Source organism: Talpa occidentalis, unplaced genomic scaffold (assembly GCF_014898055.3).
Source record: "Talpa occidentalis isolate TD23 unplaced genomic scaffold, MPIMG_talOcc4v2.1 talOcc4.9, whole genome shotgun sequence".
In the NCBI taxonomy this organism is placed as follows: Eukaryota; Metazoa; Chordata; class Mammalia; order Eulipotyphla; family Talpidae; genus Talpa; species Talpa occidentalis.
Window position 1 is genome coordinate 85,333,038 of NW_023605305.1, and position 24,529 is coordinate 85,357,566.

The 24,529-nt window shown below is 48.6% G+C and overlaps 1 protein-coding gene across 3 annotated transcripts in view; it reads right to left on the bottom strand.

Annotated features, from left to right (window-relative positions):
• Nucleotides 1–24,529, bottom strand: part of CCNJL (cyclin J like) — a 91,793-nt gene that overhangs the window by 13,263 nt on the left and 54,001 nt on the right. For all 3 annotated transcript variants that reach the window (XM_037500547.2, XM_037500549.2, XM_037500546.2), the window contains exon 3: nt 13,843–14,056. In XM_037500547.2, the coding sequence (XP_037356444.1) occupies nt 13,843–14,056 (214 nt within the window). The remainder of the gene's footprint in view (nt 1–13,842; nt 14,057–24,529) is intronic.

The window sequence follows — 24,529 nt, forward strand, 5'->3', positions numbered from 1 at the left end:
CATCCTCGACCCAGCTCCATCAGTTTCCCAGACAGGCTGCTTTACACTGATTCCTTCTTAGTCTCCCCAACAGTCCCTCATGCTGAGGAGGCCCATTTAAACACCCACTCCCGGCTACCTGCTGCCCAGCAGGCACTAAGCCTGGGTCAGAATGAGGTCCGCCACCTGGCTGAAGAGCACCCTTCCCTAAAGAAGTGCAAGGCCTTTAAAAACATGCCAATCTGGGCCTCCCTGATGGCGCAGGGGTTAAAGACAGCGCTATCAAGCTATCAACAGCCTCTGCAGCACGAGTTCCATCCCCGGCCCTAGTTCCATCCATGGCCAGCCAGGGAGCAACCCACATGGCGCAGCAGATCTCTCCTGCCTCGTCTGCTGCTCCCCTCAGCAGTGTATTTCAGTAGATCTGCCTGTTCTGCTCCCCACTCTCTGGTGAATCCTCTCACACCCCCACCCCACACCTCTGTTCTACACCCCAGTCCTTGTATACATATATATTTTATTCTCTTCAAGAAAGCTTCTATTTTAAAGTTTTTTCTCCTCTTTTCATCTGAGGATGAGAAACATAATTTGATCAGGAATTGAGCCCCCCAAGCCTGCCCTCCACCCCTGCCCTACTGTTAGGCAGTTGACGATGAAGGGAACCAGGGAGGAATCAGGAACCATTTCAATGGCTCTTGGCCTCGTCCTCAGCTCATTCTGCTAACAATCCCAGGGGGCTGGCAGTTCTCCACAGGGAATCAGAAGCTGCCCATCACCTAGCTTGGGTGGGGTGGGGGTGGGAGGCAGAGTAAAATGAAAAGTCTGGTTGGCTCCTCCAGGAGGGTGGGGACCCCAACACATCTATCTTGATGAACATTATGAATCCCGTTTACCCCACACAGCATCTGGCATAAAGTTAATACTTAATAAAGAGTTGGTAGTTGTTTTTAACAATCCAATAAATAGCTCCAAAGTCCAGAGCTTTCTATACCACAGGCAGGAAATCCCAGATAAAGTCGTGAGATCTCTGTGATCCCAGAAAGTCTCCATAACTAATGTGTCTGGGGAGAGGAGTTCCCCAGGAGTGGGGGTTCCACCAGTGTGTACCTCCCATTGGGGTCAAATGTTCTCCACAAACATGATGATTGCTTTCCCCCAACTCCCTACTTCTGCTATTTAATCATTTAATGCCAGTGTCTTTCCATGAAGGAGCTGTGTGGTAAATAGGACTTGAATTTTCTTTCACTGACAGAATTGAAGTTGAAGAGTGAATCTCTAGGGGGAATCTTTCCCCAACTAGTTTTTTTTAATGCTATTAAAATATGTTATTTATTTGTTTTAATTGCAGTAACATTGATTTTCAACACTGTATATGATCTAAGGGTACAGGCTGACACTTCTTCAGATATACATCACCACACCACACCCAGCACCACCAAAGCCCCCAGAATACTCTTCACAGTCCAGTGAACTCCCTCCCATGCATCTGATCAATCTCCACACCACACCGTCCCCCTCTGGTAGCCTCAATTCTACAGTCAGATGTCAAGGGTTTGTTTTGCAAAGCAGTTTTTTTAAATTTTGAAAAACTTACTTCCTGTAGTTATGAAGACCTGAAGGCGGCTTTCTATTTGTCCCCAAAGGGAGCACTGTCCTATGTCATATGTTCCAAGGAACTAGGAGAGACAGACTGTGAGCATTTTAACAGGGACACCCCTATGGAAGGCTGTATTACATCTCCATGTGTCGGGGTGGAGGTCTGACCAGGACCAGCTTGGGTGCCACGGAGGCTCGGCCACTCACGGGCCGGGACCATCCCAATCTCTCAGGCCTGAGCCTGCAGTCACAGCGAAGGGAACTGGAGGGATGACAGGAGGTTCATGCACCCAGTGTGGTGCCTGGCATGCCACACACACTGGGTCTTCTCTGCTCTACAAACCTCTGCCCTGCTCAGGACCAAGTGTGCACTCAGTCCCAGCCAGGAAGACAGTCTGGTTTCTGGACAGGATTTGATGTGCAGCAGAGAAATCCAGGGACAGAGCAAAAGACTCCAAACCCAGTGTCAGTTTGGAGTCTTCAGGCAAAGGAGGGAGCTGTGGGGACCCTGAGAGTGGGAGTGTCCCCCTCCCAATCTGCCCTGAAACACCAACCACAGCCTGTCCCAGAGCCATCCTCGGTTGCTCCGGGGATCCAGAGGTTAGGCAATGTCCTGGAGAAACATCCCTCCAATCCCAGCCAGGCCTGGGCTGCAAGGGCCCAAGGGCACAGCCCGGCATGATGGTGGACCCGGGACCTTCCCTGGCTGAGCTCCCCTCCTTAGGAAACAAAGACACAGCTCCTCCTGGTGTCTTGTGCTCTAAAAAGCACAGGACGGTTCTCTCAGGGCCACAATAAAACTGAGTGAATGAGCCAACCATTAAATGCGTGGAAGTACATTTCTGACAGAGCCAATTCCTCAGTCCAACTCTGGAAACGGAGACAAGAGGTGAGGCTGTGGGATGGGAGGGTGGGGGTAGTTTTCTTCAGGAGGAAATTGTGAAATTGCTTCCCAGATGATCAGAGGTGGCACTCAGCCATCTGGGTCATGTACCAGCTTCCCCCCTGGCTGCGGGGGGACTCCCTGTCTCAGGAGCTCTGACTACACAGTGGCCCAAGCAATCCCTGGCTCCCCAGTGCTCCAACAGCTTCAATGACTGTCGAAAACAGGAGCATCCGCACTGGGGCTGAGCAGGCACTTCATGGGGAGGAGCAAGCTCTCTCCTTAGAGGAAGGGTCTGGCATCACTGCTTTGTAGAAGGCTCGCTCCAGCTCTCTAGTGGCTACTCCCCCAGGCCCCTCAAGGCTGCTGGCTACAAGGAATGCAGAGTGAGTCCTTCTGGGCAGGAGGGTCAACAAGTGACACCAGAGGCTGTAGATCCTTTGTTCCAACCTTTGCTAGGGCCAGGCAGAAGAAGCAACTGTGGCCACTTCTCTCAAGGACAAAAGGGGGAACCGCTTTCCAACACAAGGTCTGATCCTGAGGGCTGAGCTTTTCATCCAGGTCAGCTAACTAATGCTCTACAGGCTCAGAAAGCAGGGGAGCAAGGAGTCCCCAGAAATCACTCCATGTGCTGGGCTGAGTCTTCCTGGTGTAGCCAAGAAGGAAGTGACCTGGCTGTAGAACAAAGGCCACTTCTGTGGTGGCCGAGAGCAAGGACTCGGGAATAGCTACCTGGGTTGCCATCCTCATGATGGCACTGTCTTTGTGCAACTTACCCAACTCAGTGGACCGCCTCTGAGAACTGGGAAAGAAATACTATAAACTTCATAGCAGTCTTTTGAGGATTAGATAAGGAAATTCATGAAAAGAACTGCCTAGGCCATGAACACACAATAAATATTAGTCATTCCACGATCACAGGGGTGAGAGATCTGTCCTTCACCCCAAATTCTGACTACTGGAAAAAAAATCACAGTGAGCTTATAAGTGATTTTTTCTTTTGTTCTATTTTTTGCTACTCAACAAATCTCATGCTCCTACTGAAGAAAAATGAGTTCAACTCCTCAGGATACCAACTGCCACTGATGGGACCCCAGAACTGCAGACTAACTGCCAAAGAAGGTCCGGAAAATGGACCTGCCCCAGCCCAAGACGATCCCAGCGTCAGCCTGCTTTTCAAGTGCCCACATATCAGAACTGCCACAGATACCCCCACATGTCAGTGACAAAGAGGCTTTTCCTATCAAGACACCAAGGTGCATGATGTGAAAAGGAAGACGCAGCAGGAAGGGAATGTGAGGGAGTCTGGAAGAGTCAGGCAAACACACAGCGTACGAGTTACACCTTGACCTCACTACCCAGGGACAAAGCAGGCTGGCAGAGTTCCTGAAAGTGTCTGAAAATCATTTTATTTAAAAGCCAGGTGGAGCTGCCTGGCTGGACCTATTCTGAGGACTTGGCTGCCAGTGAGACAGGCAGTGGTGACCGGGGAGACACCTTCCAACGTGGAGCCCATCTGCCTCCCAGGGAGGCGAAGAGGTGCTGCAGTCTGGAAAACACTCTGGGCGGTTCTCCCAGAGAACCCTTACCAAGGACAGCCTCCCACAGCAGCGTGAACAGGCCAGCAGAGGGGCAACGGGACCAGTATAGATATAATTAAAGATTAAAGTCAATAAAAAGAAAAGAGAGACGAGTGTCTAAGCTCTCAGCAGCTAAACTGCAGAGTGTGGGGCAGACGGAGCCTGGTGACCTTGTCGAGAGGCCTTCCCCTCACCGGGTGTGCTACGGCTGTTGTCCTGACTCCACATGTGTTCTTAGAAGACCCAAATGTTGTTGGCATGTGCCCAGAGACTTCTTGGTGAGGCCAGGCTTGAAAACTAAGACTGGCCTTCCCCGCAAAACCCTCAGAGCCCAGACCCAAGCCCAGCCCAGGCCCAAGCCCAGGGCCCAAGGCCCTGGACCCTTGGGCAAGCAGGTCTGGGTGCCAGACTTGCTAAGGCAAAAGCCACAATTTCTGAGTCCCCAGTTGACTGACAGTGCTTCACACACAATCTCTCCCTGAAATGGTTCCTGGCCTGCTAGCCTGCAGAGTTGGGGATAGGAAGTGCAAAATCCCATGTCCTTGCTGGCGGTACTGTTATACTGGAGCCTGGGCCTGGCCACTAGAGGTCACCTTTTTCAGTCCGCCCAGTGCTGTGTGTTCACCACCAAAGCTGTGATGGACATGTCATTTGGAAGCCCAGTCATGGTTCCTGAGATGAGACGCCATGGCAGGCAGCAGATGCAGCTGGCATTCCTGCATGAGACACTAGGAGCTATTCGATTACCTTCTGTATAGGAGCACAGAATTATTTTTCTTGCAGATTTGGGTTTAATCTTATGAATAAATCTCAAGCTTGATCCATAATACACCTCTGGAAAGGCCACTGGAAATGTCGTTCCTTTCATCTGCTGCCGACGATCAGGCTGCAGAGGAATCTCCAGCATTTCCAGCTCTGGGGACAGCTCGGTGCTTAAAGTCTCTGGGCAGGAAGACGGCACCTCCTTGCTCCCTGTCTACTGCTTTCAAGTTCCACAAATCTCCACCAGCTGACCCCCATCCCATCCCCTGCTGCTGCCAGTCTTTGATTGTTTGCAACAGTTGCCAAAGAATCCAGGCAAAGGGGGATGGAAAGAGGAGAGGAGAGGAGCATAAATGGGGCCTCAGTGGCTTTGCCTGGACTTTTCTGAGGCCCACCCAGTGCAGCCTCACTTTTACTGGTACCTGCCCTAAGAGATGAGGCTACTGGTTTCCAGCTTAAGGACTGCTATAGCAGTTTGGTCTGGAGCTGCTTTCTCACCTGGGCATCCTGAACAGGTCAAGGCAGGAAGGCAGCAGGCAAACACACTCCCCTCTTTAAGCACACAGAAGAAGTCACAGATGGACACAGGTCAAGGGCCATGATGGAGGAAGGACACGGATAGCTTGTTGATGTGGACAAGCATGGTTTCAGAGGCTCTCCCAAACCACCTCCCATTCAAGAAAAAGGGACCCCATCAACTGTCCGATTTTGTGCTAACCTCTGCAAAGCAATTTAGCCCTACCTATGAGAATCTTAAATGTGGAAAACCCTTGAAGCAAACAATGCAGATGGACCCACCCACTAACATGCACAGACAGACATACAGGAAGAGGGCAGTTGTCATGATGTTTACTGCAGTGAAAAGAGCAGAGGGCGACGTGAATGCCCACAGATAGCAGGATCACGAGGTGGCTGGCAGCGTTTACAACTGGGAGAGCTCTGCAGCCAATAAACGGCTTGAATACACATGAAACAGACAATCACATTTTTTTTTTTGCTACTCCTGTATTTAAACCAAACCTGAGCTACTGTCAACAGGAGGCAAGATAACCTAACCTTTCACTCCTGGGTCATTAGCACCGCTCCTGACTAAACAAACACTCTAACTTAGCCTGAGCTTGGCAGCCACACCCAGCAGGGCCATCTTTATTTACCACATCCTAAAATTCTTCCTGATCACTGACAGCCTCAGACACTAATCTGGCTCCCTCCCTCCCCCGGCCACCTTCAAGTTCTTTTTCTTTTGTGTGCCTACAGGAGTATTTTTCTCTGAAAAATAGTGTTTTCATTGAGCTTACTAAGGTGGTTGAGCGCAGCACTATGAAGCTGTCCGCAGCCTCTGTGGTGCCGGTTCGAATCCTGCTGGCCACGGAGATACCCACATGGCGAGGCAGACCTCTCCTGTCTCACCCGCTGCTCCCCTCAGCAGTGTATTTCAGTCAGTCTGCCTATTCTGTTCCCCACTCTGGCTCTGGTGAATTCTCTCTCCCTCCTGCGCTTCTGACTGTACCCAGTGCTTGTATAAATAAATAAATAAATCTTTTAAAAAATAATAAATGAAATAATCTCCACCCAGACTGATAGGGAAGACTCCCTAACGTACTACGAAAACACCTTTGGTGTTAACCCGCTGCGTGAGCATGGAGCTAGTTCTCATTATTTGCGGCAGCCATGTTCTTTAAAGCCTCTTTGAATGTTGAATCAGTGAACACTGAACCACTGCTCTTGGAGGAAAAGACTCCATTAGGATCAGTTGCCCAACCCAAACTCCAGAGGTCACTTCTGGGAGCATTTTCTTTCATCTTCCTTTTGATAGAATGTACTTTCTAGAAATGTTCTGGGCATATGCAAACATGCACTTGATCTTTCTGTTTCAAGGGTTCCATACTTTCACCTCATTAAGATTTATTAGGGGGCCTCCCTGGTTGTCTCAGCACTATCACTGCTGTGGCATGAGATGGACCCTGGCCAGGAAGCTAACCCATATGGCCCAGCAGACCTTTCCTGTCTCAGCCGCCGCTCCCATCAGCAGTGTCTTCGGTCCGTCTGACTATTCTGCTCCCCACTCTGTCTCTAGTGAATCCTCTCACCCCCCCCCACCCCCACTCCTCTGGCCTGTATCCCAGTTCTTCTATGCATAAATAAATAATTATTTTTTAAAAAAGATTTACTAGTAACCCAAAAGCAGCCCTCACAGAACTTAGTGGTCACTCTGGGCACATGCAGAGCCCTTGGTCACAACTGATCAGCACAAGACCTTGTTTTGTGTACTTCTGTTGACTGTATCATTGATTTGTGATCACTGATTGAAGGAACGGCCCCTTAACTCATGCCTGAACCAGCTGCCCTAATATGCGTCTTTTCCAGGAAGTTGCCTCTTAGTCTTCTTTCTCATAGAGACTCTAGACAGCACTTCAGCACCACAGGTGGGGCCATTTTCAAGACAGAATCACCAACGGCAGAAAACCAAGAAAACGTGGCATGAAATAAATGGGAGAAAAAGGACACTTGTTTGCAGTGTGAGCTGAAACATCCTGCACCAGCTGGGGCCATGTCCATCCACGACTCTTGCTGCATGTGCCCACGGTGACCACTAAGTTCTGTGAGGGTGGCACTGGGGGTTACTAATAAATCTTTTTTTTTTTTTTAAAGATTTATTTATTTATTTATACAAGCACTGGGTACAGTCAGAAGCACGGGAAGGTGAGAGAATTCACTAGAGCCAGAGCGGGGAACAGAACAGGCAGACTGACGAAATACACTGCTGAGGGGAGCAGCGGGCGCGGCAGGAGAGGTCTGTCGTGCTATGTGGGACCCTTGCCGGAGGCCAGGGATCGAACCGGCGCTGCAGAGGCCGCGGGCAGCTTCGCAGCCCAGCACTCAACCGCTGCACCACCAGGGGAGGCCCGGTTACTAATAAATCTTAACAAGTGGGCAGAGGCGCAGATACGGAACCCTTGAATCACGAAGATCAAGTGCATGTTTGCATATGCCCAGAACAATCCTACAAAGTACATTCGATCAAGACTTCCCTGGCAGCACAAGGAGTTAAGCACAGCACTGTGAGGCAATCTGCAGCCTTTGCAACACGAGTTCGATCCCGGCAGGCCAGGAAGTTGCCCACATGGCACAGTAGACCTCTCCTGTCTCATCCACTGTTCCCCTCAGCAACGTATTTCTGTTTTGTTCCCCGTTCTGTCTCTGTTGAACCCTCTCACCACCCCCCCACTTCTGGACTGTACCCCAATTCTTGTATGTATAAATAAATCTTTTTTTTTAAAAAAAGTACATTCAATCAAAAGGAAGATGCAAGAAAATGTTCCCAGAAGTGATCCCTGCAGTTTGGGCTGGGCAACAGGTTTTTCTTTCATTCTTTCACTCTCACTTTCCAAGTGAGTATGCCATCTCTACAAAGTACAGCAGGGAGAGGGCCTTTCATGGGAAAGGGCGGTGCAGCATGACAGACCCACTCGGGATTGAGAGATGCTGCCCTGCAGGAGGACCAGGGTGCAGAGGGTCCTTTCCTGCAGAGTGGCCCCATGACAGCCTCCTGCTTGAGACTTCCTCTCCTGGGGAGGCCGATGGGGGCTAAAATGAAGGCAGGCATAAGACTGGGCCTCACCTTCAAATCCCAGAAGCCAGAACGTTCTCCAAGAAACAGACGGACTTTCACCTAGCATCCATTACCTTTAACTCACCAGCAGCAGCTGGCAGGACAGGCAGGGCTCACGTCCCGGGGAAAACACAACTTCATATCAAGAATCCTTGTCCTCCCAGGGAAGGAGTAGTGGTTCAGAAGGCACAATGAAAGAAAACAGAAGTTAGCGAGGAACAAGTATGTTGACATTGGAATTTTACGGAGAGAAAAGAAAAGAATGGGGAAGGCACGAAAAGAGAGGGAACCCAGCAATTCTGCCCAGTGGATGGGTCTATATAGATGTATGTGTGATTCACCTCCCTTTCCCCCTAAAGTAAATATGTTTATTGCCCCCACTATGAAAACATGTAAGTGCATCTAGGTCTAGACGAACATATGCCCAACTGTGGGAATGAGGCTACTGGTTCAGGGAGGAAATTGTTTTTTTCCCACTAGGTACTTCTATTATCAATTTTTATACCAGGTGTGTCTGTATCTTTTGAGGTTTGTTTTTTTTTAAAGATTTTTTATTTATGCAAACTAGAACTGGGGTACAGGCCAGAGGCGTGAGGGGGTGAGAGGACTCACCAGAGACAGAGTGAGGAGCAGAATAGGCAGATCTACTGAAATATACTGCTGAGGGGAGTAGCAGGTGAGCCAGGAGAGTTCTGCTGCACCGTGTGGCTCAGCTTCCTGGCTGGCCAGGATTGAACTCGTGCTGCAGAGGCTGTGGATTGCCTCACAGTGCTGTCCCTAACCCCTTGCACCACCTGGGAGGCCCTCTTTTGAGGTTTTTGACAATAAAAACGAGTCTCAGGAGCCTCCCTGGTGGTGCAAGGGATTAAGGTGCAGCACTGTGAAGCTATTTGCAGCCACTGCAGCATGAGTTCGATCCCCAGCCAGGGATCAAACTGCTGCTACCCACAGGGTGCAGCAGACCTCTCGTCTAGCTTGCTGCTCCCCTCAACAGTGTATTTCAGTAGATCTGCCTGTTCTGCTCCCCACTCTGTCTCTGGTGAATCCTCTCAGCCTCCCCTGGCCCCTGCTCCACTGACCAGCACCGAGCTCTTGTATGCACAAATAAATAAATCTTAAAAAAAAAAAAAACCACATGACTCATACTTCCTGCATCATCATAATGGGATCTCACATTCAAGGCTCTAGCACAAAGGCCGCTGGCCTTGTCTCCACCTTCTGACTTTCTTTTCCACTCTCTCCCCTTCCCCAGGCTGGTTTAAGCACTGAGCTAAGGATGCAGTATTCAGTCATGTCTGAGCAGCCACAATCAAGCAAAGCAAAACCCAAGTTTGCTTCCTTAAAATGTTCAACATAAAGGACCTTATGAGCAGCAATTCCAATCCTACATCTCTACACAAGAGAACTGGAAACAGGTGTTCAAACAAATTGGAGCCCAAAGGTTCAGAACAGCACCCATCACAGTAGCTTAAAAGGAGAAAACAACCCAATGTCGATCAAGTGATGATGACTGGGCACCCAGCTTGTGGTGCAGCCACCCCAGAGAACGTTACTCAGCCATAACAAGGAATGAAATGCGCCACAACATGATGACCCCTGGACACACACAGTGCAAGAAGCAGACACAAAAGATCATGTACTGTATGATTTCTTTGATAGGAAATATTTTTAAAAAAGCCAATCTATACTGACAGAAAATAGATTAGTAGTTGTCAGATGCTGGGGATGGAAAGGAATAGAGGTGACTCCAGGGCCTACTTTTGGGGTATGGAAATATTCTGGAACTAAAGAGAAGAGACGACTGAACAACAGTGTGAATGCACTAAATGCCATGGAATTGTACTCTTTTAAAATGGTTAAAAGGTTGAATTTTATGTCATGATAGGAATTTTACTTCCATTTCAAAAATAAAAAACAAAAACCATCCTTGGAGCTGTGTGACCTTGGACAAGTTACTCTAGTCTCTCTGAGCCTATGGAACGGGCAGATGTCAGCACAACCACATAAGCTGGTAGGGGGATTTCATATGATGTAAAGTGTGTGGCACAGGCCTGGGCATGGAGAGAGGGACAGATAAGTAACGCAGCCCCTGCTGCCCTGTGAGCATCGTGTCTGAGCCAATGCTTCTAGAAATCGCCGAGTTTCTATGTCATGAACAACCACCACGAAAGGACAATTGAGAGGGGATGTGTCTAATATAAAAGATTAAAGAGGAGAACGGCTCTGTGATATATTTCTATCTAGATTGTATTTATTCTGTGGTAGTATTCTAGGAATGTGAGGGGAGGAAACACAAATGATAAACTGGTGACAGAGAGGCCACAGGGGCTGGGAAGGGGGCTTCTCACTTATCCACTTTGGTGGAACAACCTACAGGCTCTTGCTTTCTCCACTTCTTTGTAGTCCTAGACACGGGCCCTTGATGGACCTGTTTTAGGGAGAAGGAGGGGCTGTCTGTGGATGAGAAGGTTCTATCTGTCCATCCGTGCAAAGGCCCTTATTTGAAAGCAGCTGGAAAAAACCTAAGTGACAGGTGGAGATAGGAAGAACCATGGCTCTTCCTATCCGGGAATTACTTGGTACTGAATTAGCAGAACTCAAAACTTCCTGAGGCAAGGTGACCTCCCTTGTGGCTGACAGTCAGCCTGGGGAGAGGAGAGGGCAGAATGAATAGGATTTCAGGCTGTCATGGAAACTTTTCTTTCCTCCGGCCTCTGAGCATATGGCAGGTGTCTTGAAAAATCCATTCCTGCTGCCCGAGGCAGGCTGCTGCCCCCAGACATGTGGGTGGGGGTGTCTGCCTCTTCGACTAAAAGACCCCCTTCCTCCACAGCACAAAGGAGTCTCCAGTGTGTGCTTCACGTCTCGGCTCCCTAGACAGATGCTGGGGGCCAGCCTCCATGGCCCCATGGAAATCTAAGCCCCCTGGTCCCAGCGGGCCTCGATGCAGCCCACAGATCACAGACAGCAGCAGGCCAAAGGCCGCGCTGCAGCCTTGCAGGCTGCCTGAAATGCGATGCCCGCTCTGCCTTTCCTGATGGGGATGTCTCAGAAGTGCCGCATCCCTTCCCAAGGCGAGAGAGCCGCACGTGGATTTAATACTTTTCAGTGGCTCTCCTCTGCAGAGCATGGCAACCCAGCTAGCCCAAGGTGGAGAAAATCCCAAAGTGGCCACAGGGATTATATGTAACAGCAGGTGGATGGTGCAGGGTGGAAAACAAGGCAGAGCTCTGAGAATGATAAAGCCACGTGTCAGCCCTGGGTAATCATACTTGGGGGCTCAGGGCAGCATGCCAGGAGCAGACAAAGCCCCTGGGGGGGAGGGGCACTCTCTCCTCGAAGCATTAGTAGCACTCAGGATAGGGATGCACACATGAAATAAATAGGACAACAGCAAATCACGGTGAAGAAAGTAAAATCTGCTTGAATTTTAAGGATAAATACTAGGGAAGGGCAAATGTGGTGTTGGCCTCATGCCACTGAGGGCACCTGCTGCTCTGCAGAAGGGCAACTTGGAGATGCGTGGAAGCCCAGCTTTAGAGCAACTCAGTCCGCTCATTTCATCTATTCCACAAATATTTATTTTCTGAGGTCTTCCCCACCCTGATGCTCACTGTTGAGACGGGGAGGAGGGTGCTCATTAAAAAGCACATGTGACTGTACATCAGGCGAGAGAGACCTCACCTGCTTAGAAGGGGGGCTGGCCCTCTCAGGGAAGTAGCCCCTGTGACACTTAACCAGGATTGGACGTGCAGGGGAAGGGAAAGAAAGCACTGGCAGAGGAGAGGGAGCAGCATGCGTAAAGTTTTGTAATAGGAAGGGCTGGGTTGGAACCCAGGGAGTGAAGAGGAGAAAGGTACAAGGTTAGAGCAGCTTGACAGGCTGGTCATTGTCCTAAAGTGGTTGATAAACTAGGGGTGATTTTAGGTGGCAGGATGACAGCACAGAAGTGTTTTTGTTTTTAAGATTTATCTACTTATGCAGACAAGAACTGGGGTACAGGGCAGAGTTGCAGGGGATGAGAAGATTCACCAGAGTCAGAGTGGGTAGCAGAACAGGTGGATCTACTGGAATACACTGCTGAGGGGAGCAGTGGGCAAGACAGAGAGGTCTGTTGTGCCATGTGGGTAGCTCCAAACTCATGCTGCAGTAGTTGCGGATAGCTTCATAGTGCTGACGCTTAACCCCTTGCACCACCAGGGAGGCCCCAGAAGTGTGTTTTAAGCATGTGACCTCAGCAGCAGTATATTTGTGTAGTTATCCCAACTGATGCAGATGACATGGACACAGCTTCCCTGTGCAAGCTGACAACCCAGAGAGGGCCATGCCTCGACCAGGTGGCCCCATAACCATATTTCGATCCACCTCTAAGAATAGTGCTGGCTGGATTCTCCCCATCCCTAGCACATTCAGATTCCATACTATAATGAGGCAAAATGGTTAAGTTAAGCTGCTTTCAGAGCCTAGAGTGCGCGCGTGCGCACGCGCACATACACATGCACACACACACACACACACAAATCTTATCTAACTCCCTTTCAGGCTTGTATTCACAAAAGCAGTTTATCTGCAAATGACCTGAGCAAACAGAAGAGGCTGACCTTGAGCAGAGCCCCAAGGCCAGCTGGAACCAGGAGACAGTAAACACAGAGGGGGGTTACCCAGAGATGAGGGGTCCCCCCAGCAGAAATTCAACTCAAGTTATCTGAATTTAAAAAAACACACAAAAATTCTTGATACTTCTCCATGGATGAACTGCCCTTCAACTAGCTGATAAAGTTCAGCTAAGTCCATGCTCTTCTTTGCCCTCACCTGCTCCTAGCCAGTAAAATTTAACTCTTTTTGTCTGAACTCCAGTCTCCCCACTCCGACCGCCAACTACATAACTTAATTCCCTTTCTTAACTGGGGAGGCAGATTTGAATCTATCTTCTGCCTCCTGGCCAAATGATTCGCATAAAGCTGCCTTACTTTCTCAAAACCTGGGGATCATGGTATCAGCCTCTATGCACATCAGGGAGGATGTTCATTCCTCTGTAACAACAGAAGGAAGTTGGTGGCATGGGGTCACAAGAACAGGTCAGGGCACCATTCCATATATATGTCTGGACTCAAATTTTGTCCACTGTATATGGCACTGGGGGATCTAAGGAAAATTTCTTAACTTCTCTATGCCTCAGTAAAATGCGGTACTAATAGTATCTGTCTCCCAGGGTCGCTGTTAATTGAGATCAAGCTGCTACAATTCTCATCACTTTGCCTGGTGCATCAAAGATGCTAAAGAAAATGTTGATTATTATTACTGTGGTTTGCACTCAGCTGAGGATGAAAAGAGATGTGCAAAGACCAAGGAAACATAAAATGATCGGTGAGCCCCGAGGCTCTTGGGGGAGGAGAGGCACTGTGAGGAAGTGGGTTCCAAGCACATACTTGCGAGCAGGAGGCAGGAGACGGCCACAGCGTAGAGTTGCTTGGAGGTGATGATATTATAGCGGTCTAGGAAGTGGTCCAGCAGGTAGACGGCCAGGTGCCGGGCTGTGGGGCAGAGCTGGCAGTGGCTGCTCAGAAGGGTCAGGATGTCCACAAGGAACCGGCGGCTCTTCAAGAGAGGGGAGTGGGCACGGAAGGCGGGCAGCTTCAGTTCCTGGAACAGGAGGGCAGAAGTGGGGGTCAGGCCTACCTCCCGAGAGCCTCAGGGCCCCCAGTGAGTGATATGGGGGGGGTCCACCTGCTGACTGGGACGAGGCATCGGTTCCTTTCATGACCTGTTTGTTTTCTCAGTTCCACAAAGGCAACCCATATGTTCCAGAAATTCTTGGGTGAACCCATCCCCTCACAGGCTCTAAGTGTCAGGGAGCAACATGATGGAGACAGGTAAAGGAGAGCGTTGGCTCCAAAGAAACTCCAGGAAAGGGTGACCATCTGAGCTACACAAAGCCAGAATACACATTAGTCCTGGAGTCAGAGACCCACAATCAAGGTCTGTTTCTTTCCTCAACCCACTGGTGTGACCCTGGTCACCTGCTTCACCCTAGTTTCCTCCTAAGTACTTAAGAATTAAATGAAAAAGTGAATGTAGCACCAGCACAGTACTCTTTCTAGGTCCACGGCTTTACTCCTTCTGTGCATCAAATTTCCGGAGATAGTTTTTTGGAAAAAAATTCAACATAAAAAAAGTTGCAAAAATAATAGCACAAGGAACTCCCAAACAGCCTTCACCCAGATTTGCTAGGTGACAGCATTCCTCATTTTTTCTCTCAAATGCACATAGCATTTTTTCTAAATACAAGTTCCAGACATCATACTTTGCCCCAGGAGGCAACCTCTAATCTACTTTATTTAATTTATACACTGCCATGTTACCTGAATTTATTCATCAAACTCAAGAAAAACCATCAAGTAGCAAACCAACCAAGATTTTTTTATTTTAATTTCTTTTTATTTTTACGTAGAAGAACTGGGGTGTAGGCCAGAGGTGTGGGGGGTGAAAGGATTCACCAGTGGGGAGCAGAACAGGCAGATCTACTGAAATACACTGCTGTGGGGAGCAGCGGGTGCGACAGGAGAGGTCTGCTGCGCCAAACGTGGGTTAGCTCCCTGGCCAGGGGTCGATCTCAGGCTGTAGTGGTGACAGCGCCTAGACTTAACCCCTGGGCCACCAGGGAGGCCCCCAACCAAGACTTTCATGGGGAAATATTTCCTTATAGAACGACCGTATGTATGATGCTATCAAAGTAGACCAGACAATGATTTATTCAGGAAAAGGCTTAGCAACATTTTGTCAAAAAGGGAAAGTAAAGAGAGACAAAACTAAGAAAAATTAGGAAAAGAGAAGCTGGAAGAAAGGAAACTCTGAGAATTCACTGGTGGCAGGTCGTGGGGGATGAGATTAAAAACAAACTGGTGGTGGGGCCTCCCCGGTGGCGCAGCGGTTGAGCGCTGGGTTGCGAAGCTGCCCGCGGCCTCTGCGGCGCCGGTTCGATCCCCGGCTGCTCCCCGGCCACCGGAGGAGGATCCCACATGGTGCGCAGACCTCTCCTGCCGCCCGCTGCTCCCCTCAGCAGTGTACTTCAGCCCTTCTGCCTGCTCTGCTCCCCGCTCTGGCTCTGGTGAGTTCTCTCACCCTCCCGCGCTTCTGACTGTACCCAGTGCATGTATAAACAAGACAAACAAATATAATAAATAAATAAATAAAAAACATGCCTCTATTAAAAAAAAAAAAAAAAACTAAAAACAAACTGGTGCCCTTTCTTATGGCACTCTCTTAACCCTGGAACTTATGTAGCAACAGTTCTGGGACAAGGAGATACCTTTTTTTTCATTCATTCATTCATTTAAGAGATAGTATTCATTCTACTTAATATGTACCAAGTGCCTTCTATACATCAGGCATTATGCTAGGCACGGGGGGATACAATCTGGACTATTACCAAAGACCTAAATGAAAGATTAAAACCATAAAACTTTTAGAAAAAAATAGGGACAAATCTCTATGACTTTAGATTAAATGGAATCTTCACTATGACACCAAAAGCAGAAGCAATAAAAGGAAATAAGCAAGGCTGTACTTCAACATCAAAAACTTTCACATTTCAAAACATACCACTACCAAGAAAATGAAGCCAATCCACAGAATGGGAGAAAATGTTTGGAAATCACATATCAATATGAGATTGCATTCAGAACATATAAAGAGCTCTTACAAGAATAAAAAGACAATTCAACTTAAAAATGGGCAAAGGGCAAAATAGCTACTTCTCCAAGGAAGACACAGAAATGGCCAGTAAGCCTGTGAAAAGATGCTCAATGTTACTAATCATCAGGAAATCAAAACGAGACACCTCCCCACACCCACTGGGATGGCTATTATAAAAACAAAGACAGAAATAAGCAAACGTTGGTGAGGATGTGCATAAATTGGAACCCTCCTACAACGCTGGTGGGAAAGTAAAATAGTGCAGCCACTGGAAGATGGTTTGGCAGTTCCTCCAAGCAGGACACACAGAGTCACCACACAATTCAGCAAGTCCAACCCATGGGCCAACCAATGCAAAAGAAACGACAACCTACAACCACGCAAATATGTGTATACAAATGTTCACAGATGTATTTTCATACTAACATTGGAGTGGAAACTACCCAAACGTCTATCAAATGATGAACAGATAAGTGACATGCACACAGTGAAATATTCTTAGGCCATATAAAGGAATCAATAGTGATAAAAGTCACAACAAGGATGAACCTTGAAAAGATCCCACTATATGAACAAAAGTCATAAAAGGTCACATGGTTCTATGATAACATTTTTACATGTCAGTATAGGCAAATCCATACAAAGCAGATCAGTGGAGGCAGTGGAGTGATGTTTCATGGAAGTTGGAGATGAGTTTTTCTTGGAAAAGACTTTTATGGCCTGATATTATGATGCAGTGATCATTGCACAACTGTGAATACCCTAAAAAAACCTGAATTGTGTATTCTAAGAAGGTTAACTTTAGGTTGTTATATCCCAATAAAGCTGTTATTAAAAAAAAAAAAAGATGGACACATCACCCACTCTTTTGGAGCTAAAGGACCAGGAAGAGACAGTGGAATGGTGATCAAGTATTAAGACAATTACAGAATTTCAACCTGTGACCAACTACAAAAATCTATGGGCCCTGTGACTGCCTCACCTTCTCGGAGATGCTAAAGCAAAGCTTGAGTTGAGCTTTCATGCTGGGATCTCTTTTCTGGTTTGTCCCCCTAGATTGCGCAGAGGCAAAGACCCAACAAACTTGGTGGCCCCATAGTTTTTCTCATGGAAGGTGCCTAAAGCCTATATAAATTATTTCCTTCCCCTCATGTTTACATATGCAGAAATGGGAAAAGTCCCATAATCCCAGGGTTTTCCTTAATTAGCAATAATCTGAGAACAGAAACTTTTTTACACACATCTTTATTATCTCACAATTTATGTCGGTCAGCTGTCTGGCCCTGGTTTGGTTGGCTCCTCTACCCAAAAAAATCAAATCAAAATGAAATCAATCAAATCCCCACCCCATCACATTCCACAGCTGGGCTGCATTCTCATCTGGAGACGCAACTGGGGAAGAATGTGCTTCCAAGCTCAGGCACTCATTGTCCACAAGGAGCTGAGGGCCTCTGTTCTACAAAGGCCTACAGTTCCTTCCCTACCACATGGCCACCCTCTAAGGAGTTCACAGCACAGCAGCTTACTTCTTCAAGGCCAGCAGGAGAGAAAAAGTGACTCCAGAGAGACCATTTTATATAATGAATGTGATTGTAGTAGTGATAGCTCATTGCCTTTGCTAAGTTCTATTGGTTAGAATAGAAGACTTTAAATGTATCCTTTTCCCCAGTATTTTATCTATTTTTTTAATTATGGAAAAAGAGCCTTTATCACCAGTTTAATTTCTTTAAGGGAAAGACCTGGCTTCTTTGTGTGTTGTTTATCTTCACTGTTTGAAAATTTCACGGTCACTATTGTACCTCAAACTCCTTTTGGGCAGGGTCTGGGTCTGCACTGCTCATCCTTGTTCACCACTCTGGTGTCACTAGAACATGCTGGGGGCCCAATAACAAATCACTGATGAATAAAGGGAGAGAGAAGGCAAAAAGAAAGGGAGAGAAAGAGGACAGAATTGACCTGTGAGCACCGGTGGGTCCAGCATGGCCTGGACCCACAGAGGAAGGCCACCTGGTCCAAGCAGCACATCAGTGGGAAGTGAGGAAGAGACAGTCAAGTTTTGGAAGGATGTCTAAGACTTGATTTTTAGAAGGAGCAAGAAGGAAGGGATGCTCAGCAGGGAAAACAACACCTGCAAACCATACAGGTATCCCCACCAGAGAATCTGGCAAACTTGGAGTAAGGCTGTGGGAGTGGGAGAGCCCCAGCATGCCCTGCTAAGATATCTGGCCTGCCCTGATGGTCACGGGGAACCACAAAGGGGTCTGAAGCAAGGGCAGGGTGGCCACACATGAAGACCCCTGCCAGTTTCCTCCCAGGCTATAGTCAGACATCTGGTAGGAGCAGCCAATGTGGGGCTGCAGCTCCCCAAAACAACAGCCCCCACAAGCTGGCAGGCTTCCTAGTATCTCCTCTAAGCAAAGGGCTCTACGGCTCTTGACAGGAAGCAACCACAGATCCTTGGTGTTCTGTAGACAGCAGCTGCCAGCATTCTTCAAGTGACCTTTAGCCTGGACCACACTGCCCTCAGTAAGGCAGTTCCAAGTCCCCAAAGACAAGTCAGAGGCACAACGTCCTGACTTTCCTTCCTGCTCAACTCAGCCAAGTTGCACTATTCCCGATTTTCCCTTGAGTCTTTGTCCCAACCTTTTGGAAAAAGGATCCGATCCTTTGCGTAGACTCTCAGAAAAGGCCTAAAGTACATTGTCAAGGAGTCAGCAGGGAGGACTTTCTGGAAAAGGCTACTGTCAAGAGCAGGCAGGATTTCTGAAGCTAAAACAACAGCTTACAATGCTCTCTGCTCATTCCTCCGACAGTGTCTTTCTTTGACCCCTCATCATTCCAAGTCAGGGCCCTCTTATTCTTTCTCTTAGGCACATATTCATGGCCAAATTATTATTTACTGATGTTTCTTTTCCTGCAAACTCTGGCTCCAGAGAGCAGGAGCAATGTCCATTTTCTGATACCATTTGCCCAGTGTCCTGCTTGTGCCTGGCACAGAAGCTGGTACTAAAAAATATTTGCATGTGTAAAAAAAGAATAGCCATGAAAAGACATGGAGGAAGCTTAAATGCATACCACTAAGCAAAAGACTCAGAAGACTATAGAATGGGACCTAGCCACAGCCTCTGCAGCATGAGTTCGATCCCCAGCTAGCCAGGAAGCAACCCACATGGCACAGCAGACCTCTCCTGTCTCACCCGCTGCTGCCCTCAGCAATATATTTCAGGTAATACAACAGTATTGCCTGTTCTGTTCCCCACTCTGTCTCTGGTGAATCCTCTCACCCCCACACCTCTGGCCTGTACCCCAGTTCTTGGATGCATAAATAAATCAGTCTTAAACAAACAAACAAACAAAAAAAACACTACAGAGTGTAGGACTCCAATTATATGACACTCTTGAAAAGGCAGAAGTTTGTAGACAGTAAAAAAGATCAGTGGTTGCCAGGGATTTTGAGGGGGAAGGAGGGATTAATAGAGTGTGCACAGGATTTTTAGGGTAGTAAAACTGCTCTGTAAGATCTAATAGTTGGTAGATCCCCACACGCTTGTTCAAACCAATAGAATGGACACCACCAAGAATGACCCTGACAGAAACTATGGACTCTGGGTGACCACCGTTTGTTTGTCCATGTAGGTTCATCGACAACAACAAATGAACCCTCTCTGTTGTGTGTGTATGGGGGGTGCTGATAGTGGAGGGCTGTGCACGTGTAGGAGCAGGGGGCATGTGAGTCATCTCTGTATTCTGCTCAAAACTTGTGTGAACCCAAAACTGCTCTAAAAAATAAAGTCTATTTTAAAAAAATGAATGCAAGGAATTCCCTCCCTACCCCCCAGAGGTGGGGGAGCAGTCTGGCACAGGCTGTGGAGTCAGGCAGCTGAGGGGGCCCCAATCCCACTATTTACTAACCTCAGGCATGTGAATTCTCAGCCTGTGTCCTCAACTGAAAAAGGGTAGGGCTGCCATAAATGTGAAGTATATGGCATTTGACAGTCCTCAGCAAGCCTGTCCCTGGAGCTGGGCAATCAAATCTCAGGTCTGGTGTGCTTATCTGCTCCATCAAAGGCTCTTGGTTCTCAAAGGAACCTGCTTTGACCAGTGGAATGAGGCTTTCTACCTGAGCGCTGAGAGCTCGGCCTGAGTGCCTGTGCAGGATGAAACCTGCATCCCCAGTCTTCTGCAGTGCCCCAAGCCACCTTTTCCCCACATCAGAGGAAAGCGATTCTTTAGCCAACAAAGAGCAATGTGGGTGCTGGTGTGTCGCCCTATTTAGTTTGAGTCTGGCCGATTAGCTCCCTAACACCGTTAGGGGGAAAGGCACGCGGGACAAGGGCTCTGCTGTAGGGACAGACATTCCTCCTCAAGCACTCTTGATCTCTATCAGCTGCAAGGCTGCACAGCCTCGCAGCAGAAGTCAGGCCCCTCTACAGAGAGCATGGATTCCAGAAACAAAAGGGCAGCCTTTGAGGGCCAGCTGGTAAGCCTCTCCCGGGTCAGGCAGTACGGCAGAAAGGAGGCAGGACACAGGCAGGCAGGGTGACATCCCTCTCAGCAGAGAGGCCAGGGAGGGTGCAGGGAGGAGGGCAGAGGCTTCCTGAAACCCTCGCTCCTTCCCCAGCTGCAGCCTCTGCCTCACCGGCTGCACCAGAGGAGTCCGCGGCCTCAGGTCCACCTACAGCTGAGTAGGTGGGCAGGTGGGTGCAGGGACAGAGGGCAGAGATGCAGCTGGGGAATAAGGAGAGTCCCACCTTCAGACATTTGCTTTTGTTATCTCAGTAGTTTCTCTTATTTTTAAAAAGAATTACAATGAGCTAGAAAAACTAGAAGATACACACCAAAATTTCCCACCTCACACTTACTCTATGCCCCACCGAGGTCTGACTCACAGGTGGGCTCTTCTTTTTTGTTTATTTTTCCAAATTATAAATTGTGAGTTCACTGGCCAATTTTCCAAAGTCGAAAAGAGTAACAGGTATCACTTATCATTCCTCAAGCAGAGAGAAGTCAGTCCTAGTTAAGTGGCTCACCGGTTCCTCGGTGCACGAGTTACTGACTGCACCCCTCTGTTGCAGGTGGACCCAGTCCCTGCACCTAGCATGGGGAGCAGAGCTTTCACTGGCTGTCCTGCGTGTCACAACTGGTTGTGCTATGCGTTCGCCAGCCCCCACTGCAGGCATCTCGGCTGCTTCTCTTCCTTCTGGTTTCTGTGCAGGCTCCTGGTCAGAGGCAGCACCTTACAGGCTCCCACAACCAGCAGTCGCTACAGCCGGTTTATGAACTGTGTTCCCACCCCTACTCCCATTTCTGTCTCCAGCTGTACCTCCAGGAAAGGTCCATAGCTGGGGCTAATGACCCAACTGAATGAGTGAATGTAGAATAAATGCCACATTTTGTCATGATGAACACAGTGTGGCCCGAGCAAACCCAGCTGGGGGAACGACCATCCGGGTTTGCTCGGGCCTCCTGCCCTCCAGGAGCCCCCACCCAGCACCGCACCAAGGAAGCAGGGGCACTGCCCCCCAAGGGAAAACCCCACTGTGATGTAGGGGTCAGAGCAGCTGTTCTATGGGAGAGGATGGATGTCAAGACAGGCTTGAGTCTACAGGATTACCTGAGAGAGACACTGCTTAGAAAGACCAAGGACAAGTGAAGCACCACACCACCCACATGCAGCAGGGGGCTGCTGGCCAATTATCTGAAGTGTCCAGGTGAGCTTCATCACTGCCCCATCTTATGGAGGCCCTGGCCTTGGCAGAGGTAGCAAATATTCCACATCTGTGCTGAGGCACCAATAAGGCCAGCTGGAGGTGCTGTTAAATCTAAGGAGCCCAAGGCCAGCACTGTGGGTGGGGCTCCAGCCCATGCCAGCTGCAGGACAGATGGGGAGAAAGTCGGTGTGTGCTCTGCACACATGTGTTCTGCTGACACACTGAGGCTAACCTCAGGGAGTCCGAAGGGCATATGCACTGTGAAGGCTCAGTCACCCCAGGTTTCCCAGGTTAGTGGGGAAGTTAAGCCTTGTTTTAACTCTTGGTGTCCTGCACTGTGCTGTGTTCTAATTAATTACCTCATGGTTTTACTTCATTATTTTTTTTTAAAGATTTATTTATTTATGCATACAAGAACTGGGATACAGGCCCGAGATGCGGAGGGTAAGAGGATCCACCAGAGACAGAACGGGGAACAGAACAGGCAGACTGACTGAAATACACTGCCGAGGGGAGCAGCAGGCGAGACAGGAGAGATCTGCCATGCAGGTGGGTAGCTCCCTGGCTGGCCGGGTATCAAACTCATGCTGCAGAGGCTGAGGATTGCTTCATAGGTTGCATCTTAACCCCCTGCGCCACCAGGGAGGCCCGGTTTTACTTCATTATTAATCCATTCTTCCTTCAGATCTCAACTCAGAAGTCACTTAACTTTCTTTTTCAGAATCATGTACCATGCACCTGTCAAATACACTCCCAAGCATCTAGAACTCTCTACCCATTGAACCACCCACCCATTTAGCCACCCACCCACCCATCCACTTCTACTGTCCTTCTTTATCCTTTGACTGTAAACATCATGAGGTCAGGGACTGGGTTCGTCTTGCTTAGCTCTGTGACTCAATACATAACACAGAAGAGATGTCCCATAATGACCAAAAAACAAACTGGGGGGATAGAAAATATTTAAAATGAAAGGTAGGGGAAAAAATGATTTGCAGCTGATCTTAAGATTGCTAGAACTACTCATCATACTGAGCAATTCCCAACACTCATGAAGACCAGAGGGGGTACAAGAAAGTAGGGAAGCTCAATTCCAAGAGCAAGAGAGAGTTTTGTCCTTGTCTTGGGATGGTATATGCTTCAGTCTACCCAGCAGCAACAGTGATTTTCCAAGGAGGAAGTAGGTCTGCGTTTACAGAGGATTGGGAGCTTCAAGAAGATTTATAAAGTATTCACTTCATACTCAGTGTAGAGCAAATGAAAGTAATCAGGTTTTTTCCACCTTCCTGCCATCAGCATCAGTGATTGACACCTGTGGTCTTACACGCATGCCTGATGGCGACACCTGGAGATGGTGTGGGCGTGCATGAGTGGGCACGGCTGAGCCAAGACAGGATATAGGGGCAGTGGCAGCAGAGGACTGTGCGGCAGAGAGCAGTAGAGACCAGCGGAGAGACCACAAGAGAACGCCAGAGAGCCCAGAAAGAGTGAAGATTTGCCAGGGGCTAGGAGGCCTGCCAGCCTCCTGGCCCCCCAGCCCTCCTGCCTGCCCTGCACCTGGTTGCCTCACTACAAATGATATAGAAAGATCATCAAAAGCCTGAAAAAGCCACCAAGGGCTCATGCACTCGCCTTTACCCGTCTGCCAGGATCCATAAAGAACCTGCTCCATGCCTTCCTGACACTACACTCAGGCATTTCAAAGGCAATGTTTCCCAGGTGTGTCCCATGACACCCAGTTCTGAGGTAATCTCCTTAAAGAAGAGTTCAATGCACCATTAGTTTGGGAAATACTGTGCTGCTCCTTCCTAAAAGGAATCCCATCTCAAGCCCATTAATGGCCCAAAACATTTGCTGAGGAAAATACTTACATAGTTTTGGAAAACCCTGGGTTAATTATTTATCCACAGACCACAACTCCCCTCCCACCTTTGGCCTGGGATGGGGGAGGTGTGGAGCTGGGGGCAGAGTAACAAGATCCTAGAGAGCTTGTTCTGGAAATGGAGCCTTGGGGTGCTAGCAGCTGGGCACTGGTGGTTTGCTGGGGAAAATCAAACCCCAGGGCAGCTGCAAGGCGAGATGCTGGTGAAAATCCCTGGCTCAATGCCTAACAATTTGACGGTTCTAAACCTAGAGAATTACGGAAAAGTTCACTGAGATTAAGAACCACAGTTTCCACCTGCAGAATTGCCCCGGTAAGACTTTGCACATGGCTGTGGCATTAAGAGCCTAGGAGAGACACAAGAGCTGCAGATGGACCAGTTCCCAGAAGTCCCCGGTACCAAGCACTGGGAACCCTGTCCCGGGACTGGGCCCAAGGTTACCCCCATCTCATATATATCTTCCCATCTCATATATATAATATATATAATATATGCCACATATATAGCATGTACATATGTAGGGTACATATGTACATGAATTAATCAGGCTTTTTTGAACCATTAGCCTCTGTGGCTATCACCTGTGGCCTCAATTGTGTTGCGGCAGAAGGTGCTTGGGACATGGGTGTGGGTCACATGTGCCTGACTGTGGACACCGGGAGCACAGGTGTGGGCATGCCTAAGTGTGTACACTGGAGCCTATAGGCCAGGGCTGTAAGGGCGGTATCACTCAGAGACACAGGATGGCTACGGGAGGATGAGTGACTACAGAAGAGGAAAGACCATGACAGAACAACAGGGAGAGCCCAGGGAAAGAGCAAAAGATT